The 15,076-nt window shown below is 39.2% G+C and overlaps 1 protein-coding gene across 1 annotated transcript; it reads left to right on the top strand.

Annotated features, from left to right (window-relative positions):
* Nucleotides 1–2,636: 2,636 nt before the first annotated feature.
* LOC126403966 (acidic leucine-rich nuclear phosphoprotein 32 family member D-like) lies at nucleotides 2,637–14,689 on the top strand. The gene is made up of 7 exons (XM_050066865.1): nucleotides 2,637–2,794; nucleotides 6,184–6,333; nucleotides 7,870–7,992; nucleotides 8,628–8,820; nucleotides 10,146–10,243; nucleotides 10,646–10,715; nucleotides 12,212–14,689. Exons 1-7 carry the CDS (start codon nucleotides 2,741–2,743, stop codon nucleotides 12,286–12,288), a joined length of 765 nt encoding a protein of 254 aa, XP_049922822.1. The 5' UTR covers nucleotides 2,637–2,740; the 3' UTR covers nucleotides 12,289–14,689.
* Nucleotides 14,690–15,076: the final 387 nt, after the last annotated feature.

Raw genomic sequence — 15,076 nt, 5'->3', positions numbered from 1 at the left:
TGTAAGACTGAAGCCCTGTTTGCACCAAACACTTTCGGTATGGTACCTTTGGAACCAATAGTAACCCTTCAGACATGGTACCTAGACCCTAGCGTTTCCACTGCAAACAGTACTCTTAAACGTGGGCAGGGTTGTTGTCACTCACTGCTCCGTCCAGCACTCACTGTATTCTGCTCCTGCTCCTGCTCCTGGTTTATCGTCCACAGAACGAGGCTGCACGCCGACATTTTCAGAACAAAATAAAACAGGCTGCAGTGAGAGTCTCTCTTCATGGGATATTTAAAAACAGCAGCTTTGTGCATTTAGTCCTTCTCAGGCAAGCTCAGGGGTTTAGTGTTGCTGTAGCCCACAGGAACAATGCTCTGTGATGCTCAGATTTAGTGGCATCTAGTGGAGAAGATTGCAGATTTTAACCAGCTGAAACTTCTCCCAGTTAGAATTCATTAAGTGTTTATCGTTCAGGTTTTTACAGGGAGCCGAATTATCCGCTAAGGTCTCCTCCTCCCAAAAACAAATGGCCCACGTGATTAAACCGGTAAACACACTTAAGAAAGCAGTGTCATGTTACAGATCAGTGTTTCTCCTATGCTGTTATGCATGTCTGAGGCGGTCCGTTGACCCATCACCTGCTAATGTGTGCTCACCTTTTGTCTCTGATAACTTGAGATGCAGACATTAAAGAGGTTTTTACTTGGAATCTTCCTCTCCAGAACAAACGGACCAGGTGATTTGAACTGGTAAAAACCAACACTGTCCAACACTGTTATTTTGCATTTAATTTATTGGCAAGAAAAGTTTCCTCAGTCATGTGAGCACTCTGATGCCCCCAAGTGGCTGCACCTGGTTATGAGACACGGTTCTCTTTCAGCTCTGTTGTTTTCCACCATGGATTATCCAGTACATCTGTCTGAAGATAGTTTTGTCAGAATGTTAAAGCACATCAAAAGTGTTCTTCAAGCTCCTAAATTCTCTGCATATTCTCCTATTTGTTTTATTCATAATTTTACCCCATCGCAGCCTGACCAAGCCGCAGATCTGTACATAAATAATCATTTTGCATCTTTCATTGAGCTGAAACTTTATCTCTTTCTCAAACCCTTTCAGACATTTTGTTGAAAATAATCTTAAAAACTTTGAAAACCAACCAAAGGAATTCATCCTTTTTTTTTGTTTTGATGAAACAACATCTTGGCTCTAAACATCTTGTCTTATAATCTGTGTCCTTGTTTTCTCATGTGACTGTTGTTTCTTCAAACCATTTTAAATCTGCATACATTACATCATTCCAAAGAAAAGACTGACAAAATATGTCCTAATGTATCTGCTATCTGTGACAGATGTTACTTCACAAAAGGTACTCTCGGTCATACTTCCTGGTTTTGTCCTAAGATTGTTCCTTTTGACAGGATCTCTTTGGACATTTGGACTGAACTTGACCCGCTGCTCGCCCTGTTTGGTTGTTCCGAAGCTTCTCTTGCTTTGCCAATTACTGCACAGAAGTCCCTGATGGTTCGCATGTTAGCAGCAATGTGGATTATTCTAAAGGAATGGAAGGCTACCAGTGCTCTCTGTTTCTCCAGATCAGGGGTGGCAAACTCATTTTAGATCAGGGGCCACATGCTGCTCACTGTTTAAATTGCTCCTGAAGCCTCTCAGCCTTCACATGTGCATCAACTTTAGCTGTGCAGTCATCTAGAGGGCTGGACTGGACCCTTTGGTGGGCCAGTTCTGGCCCCTGGGCCGCATGTTCTAGGCAACTGGTCTCGGAGTTTCACTTTGAGAGACTCGAACTATTCATTTATTTTTATTTTTTTCTTGTTTTTCTTTTTGTATGTGGAACGAGTATGTTTCTTAGTTTGTTTGTACATGTAATGTTGTTTTTTGGATGAAAATCAAATATTACATAAGGATATAATTAGTACGGAATACTACCTAAACTGTGTCAGTAGCTGCGGGGCTCTTTAGTCTGAACACTTGGATGTTATTGAACGCAGCCATCAACTGTTTTTGTTCGTGTGATGAGCCAAAATGGCCGCTGGAGGCGCGGTGGATATGATATGTGTTTTCCCCCGGCTGCCGTTTCCCTCCTTTTACAAATCAATATATGGTGCGTTCAGGTACTCCACAAAAACTCCAATTTTATATCTCCACAGTGGCAGATTAAGACTTTTCGCGCTAAATTAAGCGCGACGGTGAGATTTGCTGTTAGAGAAGAGATTTTCACAAGCATACAAAAAATAATAGTCAAAATATAAGCTTTAGAACACGTTTGTGATACTTTATTCTTCTATGCTTCTCAGAATTCTGATACCTTCGCAGGCTATGAAGTAGCACACGGCTTGACCCACTTTTCGCGCACGCCACTGGAACGTCGGCACCATCAAGCTCTACAAAAAAAGATAGCGACACACCGGAAGTGAAATAGTGGGCCTTTAAAATAAATGATAAACTGAGCAGCTCAATATATGCGTTATAGGCCACTAGACATCTCTAACAATTATCAGTTACCTAATAGGCGTTGAATTGCAGTTAAAAATACACTTTATTTCCGAAATATGCCTCATTGGCGCTTTCCGCTGAGCTCACGACACTTTTATTTTGAAGTCGTACCCGGAAGTCCTACTTTTTACTCTAGCTAGCTTCACGCTGGTTCCGCGTGTTGATACTGAAGAGAGAGGACCGAGGAGAAACAAGTTTTTCGCATCGCAGAGATCCAAACTCAGGCAGAAACCAGAGGAAAATGGAGATGAAGAAGAGGGTTGGGTTAGAATTGAGGAACCGGTCACCGACAGAGGTGAGTAGCCCGGTTTGTGTTGTTGTTTATCGGTTTGCGGTGTAAACTTCACCGGCCGGAGAAGGAGGGGTGGCGAGCACATGGCAGGGAGTCTGCAGGTCCCGAAAAGTGCCTTAATGTACATTTACTGCTTAAAGCGAAGCTGGTATATAAAGTCTGGGAAACGATTCTATCAGCTTCCGTTAAGAACTTTAATTCGCATCCGGAGCTCGGCAGTTTAATGACGGGTAAACAACCGCGGTGCGCAGCTGTTTACCGCCTTGTTTTCATTTCTATGCTCACACTTAATATTAGCGCACGTAAATAGCTCCAAACTGCAGCGCACGTCGGTGAATTAATGGTTACAAGCTGCATGTGTGAAACTAAACTTGCACGCACCTCCTGTTACAGCAATGGAAGGCACAGTGTGTCTCCAGGGCCTGACTAATGTCTGGGGCCGTATTATTTCAAAGTTATGAGGCGGGTTATGTCTGCGTTGCATAACGCGGCACACGCTCTAAACACACAACCGCCTTTATTTTATTCTGTGATCAAACTAAATTGGCCATTGTAGTTACGTAATCGTGGAACAAGCTGAGATAACGTTAGCAGGCAAAAATGTCTCGTCACGACATCCGTTGTTACGCTCAGCAGACGCGGAAAGCAGGAAATGCGCGTTGTTTCTCGCTCCCAACACTTACACACATGTTAAATAATTACACATTTAATTTTATTTTAAACTCGAGTTCAGTCTGTTTTAACAAAGCCCAGTTTATACATTTAAAAACTCAAACTGGCGTTGTTGATATTGTCGCCTCTCCAGAGATTAGTCGGCGCCCTTGCGTGCTAAGGGCGCGTAGCCAGCGGCGTGCTAGCGCTAGCTTGCTAAAGTGGCTACTACTACAATGCGCCCTTGTGCTTGTGTCGCCGTTATTTCTCCCCTAAACCCATATAAACCGTGTTAACTTCCGCCTGGCTCACTCTGGGGGCCATTACATGAGATAATCAGTGAGAGGAAGAGTTAACAGAGCGCTAGCAGGCGAGCTAACTTTGCAGCGTCACATGTGCTGGGAGTTTATAAACAGAGTGTCGGCCGGGATCCGTTCCAATATGAAACCGCACAGGAGTCCTGTGCACTCAGACACAGGCTGTAACTCCTCCTCTGTGGTGCACTCGTGTCTTAGTGATATCCTGACAACTTGGTTTGTATTAAAGAGGCTGCAGCAGCTTTAGTGTTTCAGCTTCAATGCATTAAATTAACTGGTTCTCAGTCGTGAGTATTTCCTGGTTTTGCAGATTCATGTCGCATCATTGAGATTTGTTCTCTTGATGGGATAAAGTAATATATTTGAATATGACAATTTGGGCTTTTGTTGTGCTGTACTTATAAAAAAATTAAATCATTGTCTGTTGCAGCTCTAGTTATCTCATTAGGGCCAGATTTTGTTGTTTGATACATGTAGGGCTTTAAAGCTTCAAAGCTGCATTCGTTGCCACGGTAATCAGTGTCCAAACCAGTATTCGAATGCTCAGTTTTTGCTTTGGCCTTCCATTACCCTCAAAATACCAATTAGCTCACAAAGTAAGAAATATTAATCCAACATAAGTCATTCATTATTTTAAGGAAAGGGTATTTAAAGAGATGGTTCAGATTTTTACATCAAGCAGTTCAGTTCGGTACGATTTGTTCTGTCTCCACTGTAAAAAGTTGTGGATGGTACCAGTGGAATTGTTCCTTAAGCCTCCATTTTTATTTTTATTTTTTGGGGGGTACGTGGCACACAGTTCTGGTCACTGGCAGCAACTTTTAAGGTGGAGCGTTTAGTTGTAATGTTACTCACTGCATGAGTTGACGAGGTGAATCCACCAGCACACCTTAAATTTCACTGTGACAACTTTGACCATCACTTTAGTTTTTATTGTCTCTTGGATGAAATACAGTTTTAGTAATGAGGGAATCTTCAAGCATTCAAAAATATATATTAATTTCGACTGGATTACGTGAACTGAACATATCTGGAGGGGGAAAGCATCGTGGAGCGTTGTTCCTGTGGGCTACAGCAACACTAAACCCCTGAGCTTGCCTGAGAAGGACTAAATGCCCAAAGCTGCTTTTTTTTTTTTAAATATCCCATGGAGAGAGACTCTCACTGCAGCCTGTTTTATTTTGTTCTGAAAATGTCGGCGTGCAGCCTCGTTCTGTGGACGATAAACGGGGTGCAGACTTCCATCTTTGTCACTGCTGATAAGAAAATGCAGCGAATGCTTGAAGGAGCAGTGAGTTACAACAAGTCCGCCCACAATAAAACAGCTTTTGTTGCAGACCCCCGTCTTTAACTTCTGTGTCGGACTCCAGCCTCAGTGTGTAGTCAATGGATGAGTACCCCACACAATAAAATTGAACTATCCCTTTAAACTTAGTGACACACAATAAAAATAAAGAACATCAACACATATCAGGACCAAATAAAACTGTGTAAAGCAAACAAGAAGGCTGAAACTGGTGGGCATACAGGCCAAAAAAAAAATCTAGCAAAGCTGTCAACCTTTCTTTGGTATATTTGGCACTTGACTTTTTGGGTGGGCAACAGTATTCTGTTATTGTAGTTGGCCATTATGAACAAGGTTACTGCGACTAGCATGCTAACAAAGTGGCTAATCTTCACGATATTTCAGGTGCATCGACTGAAATGTTTTCTCATCCACCCTCTCAAAAAAAGCTTTGATTGTCACATATTTCTCACTGAAGCTTCACTGCCTCAGAACTGGTGTTAGATAAATGTGAGGATACAATTATGAGTTTTAATATCCTAACAAAAATGATGCTTTTGCACTGCCACAAATTATCTTGTTTTTAATTGAATGAAAGAAGCCAACAAGTAAAAATGTGTCCAATAGCTGCGAAGGACCTTTTTGTCAATTAAAGTATTATCATTTTAATTTAATTCAGTGAATATCTGAGGAAAGAATACGTAATTGAGATTTTAAAAAATTCTGCATGGGCTTTTGGTTCTTGACTGTTTATGATACGTCCCGTCACCTCTAAATAAATTCTAGTAAAAGGTTGTAAGTGTAGTGGAAACTGTTTTGCGCTCTTGTCTCTGTGACTCATCTTCACTTTTGATCACAAAGCAGCTCGTAGGTGTAAAAATGACTACATGATTTAGTCATACTGACACCACAGCAGGCAGAACAAGAACGTACAGTCAGTTTGAAACAGATTTCTGTGTAGCGGTGCTGCATGTGCCAACAGTTGTTAAAGAAAGAGATCAGTTTCAGCTTTGATTTGATTATTAAGAAAATAACTTTCACTGTCAGTTGTTTTAGTCTGAATGAATCAGCAGTGCAGATGGATCGTTTCTAAACTCTGCCTTCGACCCATGCTGACTAACTCCTCTCCTCATCTTCAGGTCCAGGAGCTGGTTCTGGACAACTGTCGCTCTGGTGAAGGGAAGATCGAAGGAATCACAGATGAGTTCTCAAATCTGGAGCTGCTCAGCCTCATCAATGTCGGCCTGACCAGCGTAGCAGACATCCCCAAACTGGACAAACTCAAAAAGGTAAGGGAAGCAAACGTACCCAGCCTGGACAGTGTCAGAAAGATTCATGTTCATGTTGTTGTATGTCAAGTATTAATATAAATGTTTTATGAGCATGTGGCTGTTTGCTCAGCGTGGTCGTCCTTGTATCTAGTTCCTTCATGTGTTAAGATGTCCAAAGTTGTCGAGCTAAAAAAAAAAAAATCGAATCAACTAAAACTTAATCTGGAACTTTTTTTGATTAAATTGCCAAGCAAATATTCCAAATATTCTCCGGCTCCAACGTCTCGAATGTGAATTTGATTCCTGTCCGTTCTTTTGTTCATCCCATTCATGTGAACGCGATATCTCAAGAACACCTTGAGGGAATTTCTTCAAATGTGGCACAAATGTCTACTTGGACTCAACAAGATCAGAGGGGAGCCGCTGAATGAGTTTGAGAAAGACTCCGAGAAGTCTGGGGCTGTTCATAAAACATTCAGGATGCCACAGTTTACTCCACACTACTGAAGCTGCTCCTCTTTTTGGAGCCACCGCGGAGTTGCTAATAATTTTGCTTTCAGCCATGCTTGTTGTTGCCGTGGGTAGCAGTATGACGTCATATGTCAACAAGACGAAATATCACGAGTATCATGATATGAATTTTTTTCTATCAGATTGAAAAATATACTAATATCGCGATGGAGATGATATGACACAGTTCTATGAGGGGGTTTCTAAAATTTGGCACAAACGTCCACTTGCACTCAGGAAAGAACTGATTACAATTTGTGGGTTGAAGGTCAAAGGTCACCGTGACACATTTTTGGCTATAACTTAAGAATACATACGCTAGCTACGATAAAATTTCACGCAAACATCGAACAAGATAAAATGACAAATTGATGACATCTTATATCCAGTTCCAGTGTAACATTGGAGTCTGGGATATGATACAGCAGTATCGCGATAATTTTGTGACAATATCGTATCGTCACACAGTGCCAAGTATCGCTTTTTTTTAATTATACAAATGATTAATATTACAAATTCAAATGATGAAACTTCAGGTAGCATATTATAATAATAATAATAATATAATCAATTATGTTTCAGTCCACTAGATAAAAAATGACTTATTAATCTTATTAGATAAAACAGATGTTGACAAAGTTTTCCTTTCCAAAGTTTTTCCAAAGTTAAAAGGTAATATATTGCAATATCTTCTATCACAATACTCAGCATTTTGCAACACATTTAAAATCATAATAGTATCGTGTTGTGGAGCCTCTGGTGATTCCCACCCCTATTTACCACCACCGCTTATTGACATTTTATAGCCAAAACAATTAATTGAAAAAATAATGACAAACCTTTTAATCCCCAAACAGTCATCATTTATGGTATTTGAACTTCTCTATGTAGCAAAGTAGTCGTGATCATTGTTGTTGACTCAAACAGCTTTAAATTAGAAATGTTGCTCCAACAAGGCAGCAGCTAATGATCGTTTTGACGACTGTTCATTCACTCATTGTTTCAGCACCAGAAAATAACCTTTGTTCTTCTCCCTCTGTGCAGTTGGAGTTGAGTGACAACAGGATATCAGGCGGTCTGGAGGTGCTGGCAGAGCGGCTGGTGAACCTAACGCACCTAAACCTCAGTGGGAACAAGTTCAAAGACATCAGCACCCTGGAGCCTCTGGTGGGTGGAGGCAGAGTCTGAAACATACCTTCACCTGAGACCTCGTGACCCTAAATATTATCAGCTGCTGAAATATTAAAACGTGTCTGTGACCTCATATGAGGACATCACATCTTGGGTTTACTGGACCTTATACTTCATTCTGCTTAACCTCAACCTGTTGTCCTCGTTCGTGGACACTTTTGTTGTGCCACCTAGTGGTAGTAAGAGCATAGTACACTAATCCATGTAAAAACAATATGGCAGCCATCTCTGCCAAGTCAGTCTGCAGCCGATCCCGACACAAAAGTGGACATGGTCCAAAACCTGATCACATTTTATGGCTGAAACTTGTTTAGCTATCATTAATAATGCTTGTAGTTGGATATGGCAACAAATTTGACCAAAAATTAGCAACAGTAACAAACTAAAATGCTGTTAAATAGGTAGTACTCGTTTGAGGACATTGGGACTTTATTGTTGTCTCGTTTGAGGACTTTCAGGAAAAAGTCAAACGAAAGATTCTTTCTTCATCTGTAGAGATTAAATGTGTTCAGATGAATTTTGTATCCCAAACAGTGTGTTGGCACGAAAGTGTTAGTAATCCACAGCATTACCTTCAGCTTTAATCACGTCTGTGTATATTTGCCCTCCAGAAAAAGTTGCCCCAGCTGAAGAGTCTCGACCTGTTTAACTGCGAGGTGACCAACCTGGGCGACTACAGGGAGTCCATCTTCAAGCTCCTCCCCCAGCTCACCTACCTGGACGGCTATGACATCGACGACTGTGAGGCGTCTGACTCTGACGGAGAGGGTGACGGAGTCGATGATGAGGACGAAGAGGGCTTGGGTAAAAGCAACACATAAACATTTAACAGGGTTCCTACGCAAGTATGGAAAAGTATGGAAATAAATTTGATCAATTTCCAGGTATTGAAAAGTATGAAAAATAAAGTATGGAAAAATATTTATGTTTCCAGACTATTACCACTGTTCTAAAATACTGTTTTCTGAAATAGAAAATTAGGTATTTCCAAAAATAATCAATCCGGATCGTGTTTTATGCCGGGCCAAGCACAGTTTGTGTGAGAGCAAACGTCTCAGATAGGGCTGCAACGATTAATCGACTAATCGATGACTAATCGACTATTAAAATAATCGGTGACTATTTTAGTAATCGACTAATCGGTTTGAGTCATTTTTCATAGAAAAGTACTATAAAAGTACCCCAAAATACTCTTACTGCAGCTTCTTACGTTCAGATATTGGAAGCTTTACACACTCTCCCATGACGGTGAACTAAAACCCTTTGGCGTGAGAACGAAACAAACATTAGATGACATAATTTTGAGGTTTGGGAGAAACAGACCGACATTTTTCAACATTTTAACACATTTTTCGATAAAATGATTAGTCGACTAATCGAAGAAATAATCGACAGATTAGTCGACAATGAAAATAATCGTTAGTTGCAGCCCTAGTCTCAGAAAACATACCGCCCCTTTTACCTGATTGACAAGTGGTATGTCCAGTCCGCTGCCCCATGACCCTCCTCCAGCCCCCCAGGTATCAAGTTTCACTCCAACACTGCACCTTCGACAAGAAGACGAGTTTCACGTGGTTCACAATGGGTAGATGCAAGTTTTTGGATGGATGGCTTGACAATACCGTATATAAATACTGGTTGGCCAAGGATTCCCAATTCACACACAGAGCTAGATGCAAGCTTTGTGTGAAATCGTTTGACATCGCCAACATGGGGGAGAAGGCGATTCTGAGCCACATGAAAGGAAAAAACACAGACGTCTCGTTACTGCATCGCTTGCACCCAGAGTCCCAACCTTTTTGCCTCAGCCCAGACATTGAACTTACCTGAGTTTTTATTTGCATGCCATTATGGTACTTGGTTACAATCGCCTATTAAGAATAATTAAATATGATGTGAAATATAATACACTGATATATTTACTCAGATGTTGCATATTCTCTGAAAAAAAAAAAAAAAAAAAAAACGCAGAGAAGTCTGGAAATTAGGGTATGGAAAAGTATAGAATTTTGAAATTACAAATGTGTAGGAACCCTGATTTAAGATGGTCTCATAATGGAACAAAATAAATGAGATTGATGCTTCTTGTTATTTATGATCATTGTCAATTATTCCCGTCTGTTTTCCAGAGGGGGAGTCGGAGGACTTCGAGGAGGAGGAGGAGGATGACGAGGAGGACGTAGTAGCTGAAGATGATGACGAAGATGATGACAGTGGTGACGATGAGGTCTGGGGCTGATGTGCACATTATATCCAAAGACTGTTTAAGTCTGTAAATGATGTAGTCATCATATTAACAAAGGATCTATATGTAACTGAACTGAAAGAAGCTAGGGCTGACTGACCAGTGCGAGCATGTTCATTAAAGGCTAAGACGTAAGCACGTAGCCCGCCAGCAAGTCTCGCCTTCAGAGTCGATTAGACTAATATGTAGAGGCGCCATTTAAAGCAGTTTATGTTCCTCAACATCCCAGACCTGTATTTGACAGTAAATCTTGAGGTGCTTGAAGGACTGTAGACGTGGATTGTCTTCATATTTTAAACGTTAAAGTTTGTTGAGTTCTTGAAGTTGAATGTCGGGATTCACCCATCAGCGAAAACCCTCAACAAGCAGCTTCTCTCTCTGCAGGACGGAGAGGTGAACGGAGACGTGGACAGCGAAGACGACGATGAGGATGAGGAAGATGACGAGGACGATGGTCAGTAACAGTGTGGCTCTTTTGCCACACCTCAGTCCATCTGTGTCAGCTAAAACATGTTTGTATTTCCTTTGCCGAAAAAGTAGTTGTTGAACTTAAATTATGTCCTCATGATTAAATGAACAGGAAACACTAATACAAAGATCAGAGGGATCGGAAAAATGATGAGGAACTTTATTTTGAGGAACTAACCCAATGTTCTGAGACTCTAATACTAAGATTATTGAAGGATATTATTTCATTATTTGAAGAAACTAACTTATTTTAAAAAAATTAATCAATTATTTTCATTTACTAACTCATTGTTTCAAGATACTAAGTCATTACTTTGAGATACTTGCTCATCATTTTTGACAAACTAACTCGATTTTTTTTTTTTAGATTAACTCTGATTTGAGATACTAACTCGTTATTTTGAGATACTTCATCATAATTTTGACAAACTAACTCGATATTTTGAGATACTAACTCGTTATTTTGAGATACTAACTCATCTTTTTTTTTTTTAGATTAACTTGATATTTTGACAAACTAAATAGATATTTTTGAGATATTAACTTGATATTTTTGAGATATTAACTATTTTTGAGATACTAACTCGTTATTTTGAGATACTAACTCATCTCTTTTTTTTTAGATTAACTTGATATTTTGACAAACTAGATATTTTTGAGATATTAACTTGATATTTTTGAGATATTAACTTATTGAGATACTAACTCACCATTTTGACAAACTAACTTGATTTTTTTTTTAGATTAACTCAGTATTTTTGACAAACTAATTAGACATTTTTGAGATACTAACTCGTTATTTTGAGACGCTTAATCATAATTTTGACAATCTAACTCAATATTTTGATATACTAACTCAATATTTTTGAGATACTAACTCATTTTGACAAACTAACTCGATACATTTGAGATATTAACTTGATATTTTTGAGATATCAACTCGATATTTTGAGATATTAACTCAATATTTTGATATATTAACTCAATATTGTGAGATATTAACTCGATATTTTGAGGAACTAACTTGATATTTTGAGATATTAATTCAATATTTGGAGATATTAATTCAATATTTTGGAGATATTAACTCAATATTTTTGAGATATTATCTCGATTATTTTTGACTAACTGTTTTGAGATATTAAGTCGATCTTTTTTTAGATATTAACTCGATATCCTGAGATATTAATTCATTTTGAGAATTATCTTTATTTTAAAGATATTAAGTCTTTTTTAAGATACTGACTCATTAATTTGTGTCATTAAAATTACTTGAAGTATCTTTTTACGTTGTTTTCGTCAAATTAGCAGAAATGGGCTTCCATAGTTTTTGTCTTTTTAAAATCAAACTCATCCTGATTTTCGTGGGGAGAAAAAGTCACACTGAATACTTTCGGGATGTGATGAGTTCAAAATATTTTAAAACATTCAAACCCATGTCATGTTGTTTTTGTTGTTGAACCTGTGGCTTCTCTTCTGCAGACGAGGACTCGTCTCCGGCCAAAGGAGAGAAGAGGAAGAGGGACCCTGAAGATGAGGATGATGAAGATGATGATTAAGGACCCACAAAGACCCCACAAACCCCTCTGACCTCTCGCCCGGTGACCCCCTCTCCCTCTCCCTACATGACCTCTCCCCACCCCCCACCAAGCTCGCCTTCCTCCTCTGACTCCTCCCCTTCACTCAGTGACTCCTGGGCTGCATTCCATTTATCAAACCGGTCACCTCCCACTGCGCCCTCGCCTCCTCCTGCAGACCGAAACACACGTTTGCAACTTCCGTTAATACATCAAAACACCTATTGCCCATATTTCTTTTTTCTTTCTCTCCGTTATGCAAAAGTCTGTCACTATTTGGTTATTTCAGTCTTTTCAAATTAACATTATCAGATCCCAAAATAACCCTCAGCAGCCCTGATGAACAAACATCTAATTATGCAAATATATTTCTCCTAAATGTTAATACTCTCTGGCATCTTCGTGTTTCGGCACAGTAACGTGAGAGATCTTCAGATTCACAAAACAAATCAGAACTTTTCTTACTTCATAATTTTGTCTCTGAATCGTCAGAAAATCATAAAAAATAGTCGTTATTATGTCTCGTCTGAAAGTCACGTCTCCAGATGTCTTGTTTTTCAACCCTAAATAATAATATTATCAGTAAACTGTCAGATCTGTCAGAGAACAGCAGAAATCTTCAGATTTTTAAGGCTGGAACCAGAAAACTTTGGGCATTTTTATTCAATTATTGCGTTAATGTTCTGTAAATTCTGTGTCACTGATAAGTGAACCTACAATGGATAGAACTTGAAAAGCTGAGGCACCTCACTGCTCAGTAATTAAAAAGGAACAGCAGCATAAAGTGCCTCTGTGACATTAATAGGACTTAAATTTTCAGAGAAATTCATACCAACTGATTTGAATCAGAATCAAAAAAACACTTAAACTCAGTCGGTTATTGGTTTTTGCTGTTACGTCTGACAGAATATGTAGGAAGAAGGCGTTTTGGTGACCGCTGAATTCTGTTCTAAAATTAAATTTAAAAAGCCTTTTTTTCCCCCCCAAAACAAAACGCCGAAATTTGCAAACCAGAACCTCAGACGAGGAATTACAAACTGTCATTTTTCTGCATCTGTAAATGATGTTAACATGTAAAACACGACAGTCGTATTATTACTTTAACCGCATTTTTGTGTCTCTGCACATAAATTCGTCAAGTGGTACATGATAGAAATTTTAGGACAAATGAAAGTACAAATTCCTACTCCGCTAACAACAAGTAAACGCATCCGGAGGTTTAATAATGTATAGATAAAAAAAAAATAACTTTCGCAAATACAGAAAATAATTTTAAACACAAAACTGTTTTGCAAATGCTCAAATTCCACAAATAAAAAAAAAAATCTGCGAAGAAATTAATTTACAAATAAATGAAAAATATCTTTCTAACATTTTCAACATTTGAAGAAATATTTGTGCGTCCAGTTTTTTATTTGTGGATTTCAATTCTACGCTGGCAGATTTATATTTCACACAGCTTTTTTTTTTTTTTTTTTTTTGTGAAATTTGTGTTTTTGCTGATGTTTTATTTTGCAAAATATTTTTGTGAGTTTACAAATCACTTTTGTATTTGCAGAAGTTGTTTTATATTTACAGATAACACACGGATGATACTGGCACAAATCAATCTCCATACAAAACATTAGCTTTCTTGCTTTTTTGTTGTTGTTGTTGTTGTTTTGAGATCAGAAACTATTTTGATCACGAGAGACGTTGACCATGTAAACTGTCAAGTAAATCTCAGTGTCAGCAAGTTTTTGACATGGCCGGGTAATTAATTATTTTGTAAACACGTAAACAATAAAGAGAAAATTTGGGGCTGTGGAAGGAGACAGAACGAGGGCTCGTGGGAGGTTACGGCTCGTTTGGGATGCAATAGCCAAAATAAATAACTCCTCCTTTCCCGTCCTTCCTTTACCATCTTCCTCTGACACCCACCCTGGGACTGAGCCAGCTGTTATGATGTCATCACCGCCCTCCCAACAGGCTCTGTGATGTCATCAGCGGACAGTCAAACATAGCGATCACATCCCGACCCCTTCCTCCCTTTACCCCCCCCTCCCCCGAGGCCGAGCGCGCTCAGGGCAAACTGTGTTCTCTCTTTTTTGCCAACAGAGCTTTTTAAAAGAAATATTTTTTCAGAGAAATTGTTTTTGTTTAATTTTGTATGGTTGTCTGGGGACACTCTCTTTCTCTCCGTCTCTCTTTCCGTCTCTCCTTTCTTTTCTCTTCCTGCTCAGTAGAGAGATCCAGTTGATCCTTCACACTTACACTGACTAGTTGATGTTGTTTTCTTTTATTTTCTTTTTTTTTACTTTCTGTAAGTTAAAGGAAAAACCAACAAAAAAAAAAGACACACAAAAAGGACTTTGTAAATAAAATCTTAACATTTTGCTCCTGGCGTCTCCTCTCTGGCCTTTTGTCTTCATGGTCGATAGAATTCTTTCTCGCCACATTCAAATTGAGCTAAACGCTGAACTAATGTCGTTACTTTTGCAGGTATTTGGTCAGAAATCAAGGTGTGAAATTCACCTGAGTAGAGCCTGAAAACTGATGCAGGATTTGTACTTACTAGTCCATACCCACTGAGTGCACAGTTGCCCACGTACAGTTTCACATGGTGTGTGTTTGGGATACAGGTCATAGGAAATTGCAGATTAAATAGTCAACTGAACCCATTAAAGTAGCTTTGTCACCTTCTACCTATGCCAGTCCTCAATGTCTATGTGCAGTTTCACATAGATTGACCACGTCAGTGAGTAGAAAAACGTGGGACAGACAGAATGAC

The sequence above is a fragment of the Epinephelus moara genome, chromosome 17, assembly GCF_006386435.1.
Source record: "Epinephelus moara isolate mb chromosome 17, YSFRI_EMoa_1.0, whole genome shotgun sequence".
NCBI lineage: Eukaryota > Metazoa > Chordata > Actinopteri > Perciformes > Serranidae > Epinephelus > Epinephelus moara.
This window is presented reverse-complemented; position numbering and strand designations above follow the sequence as displayed.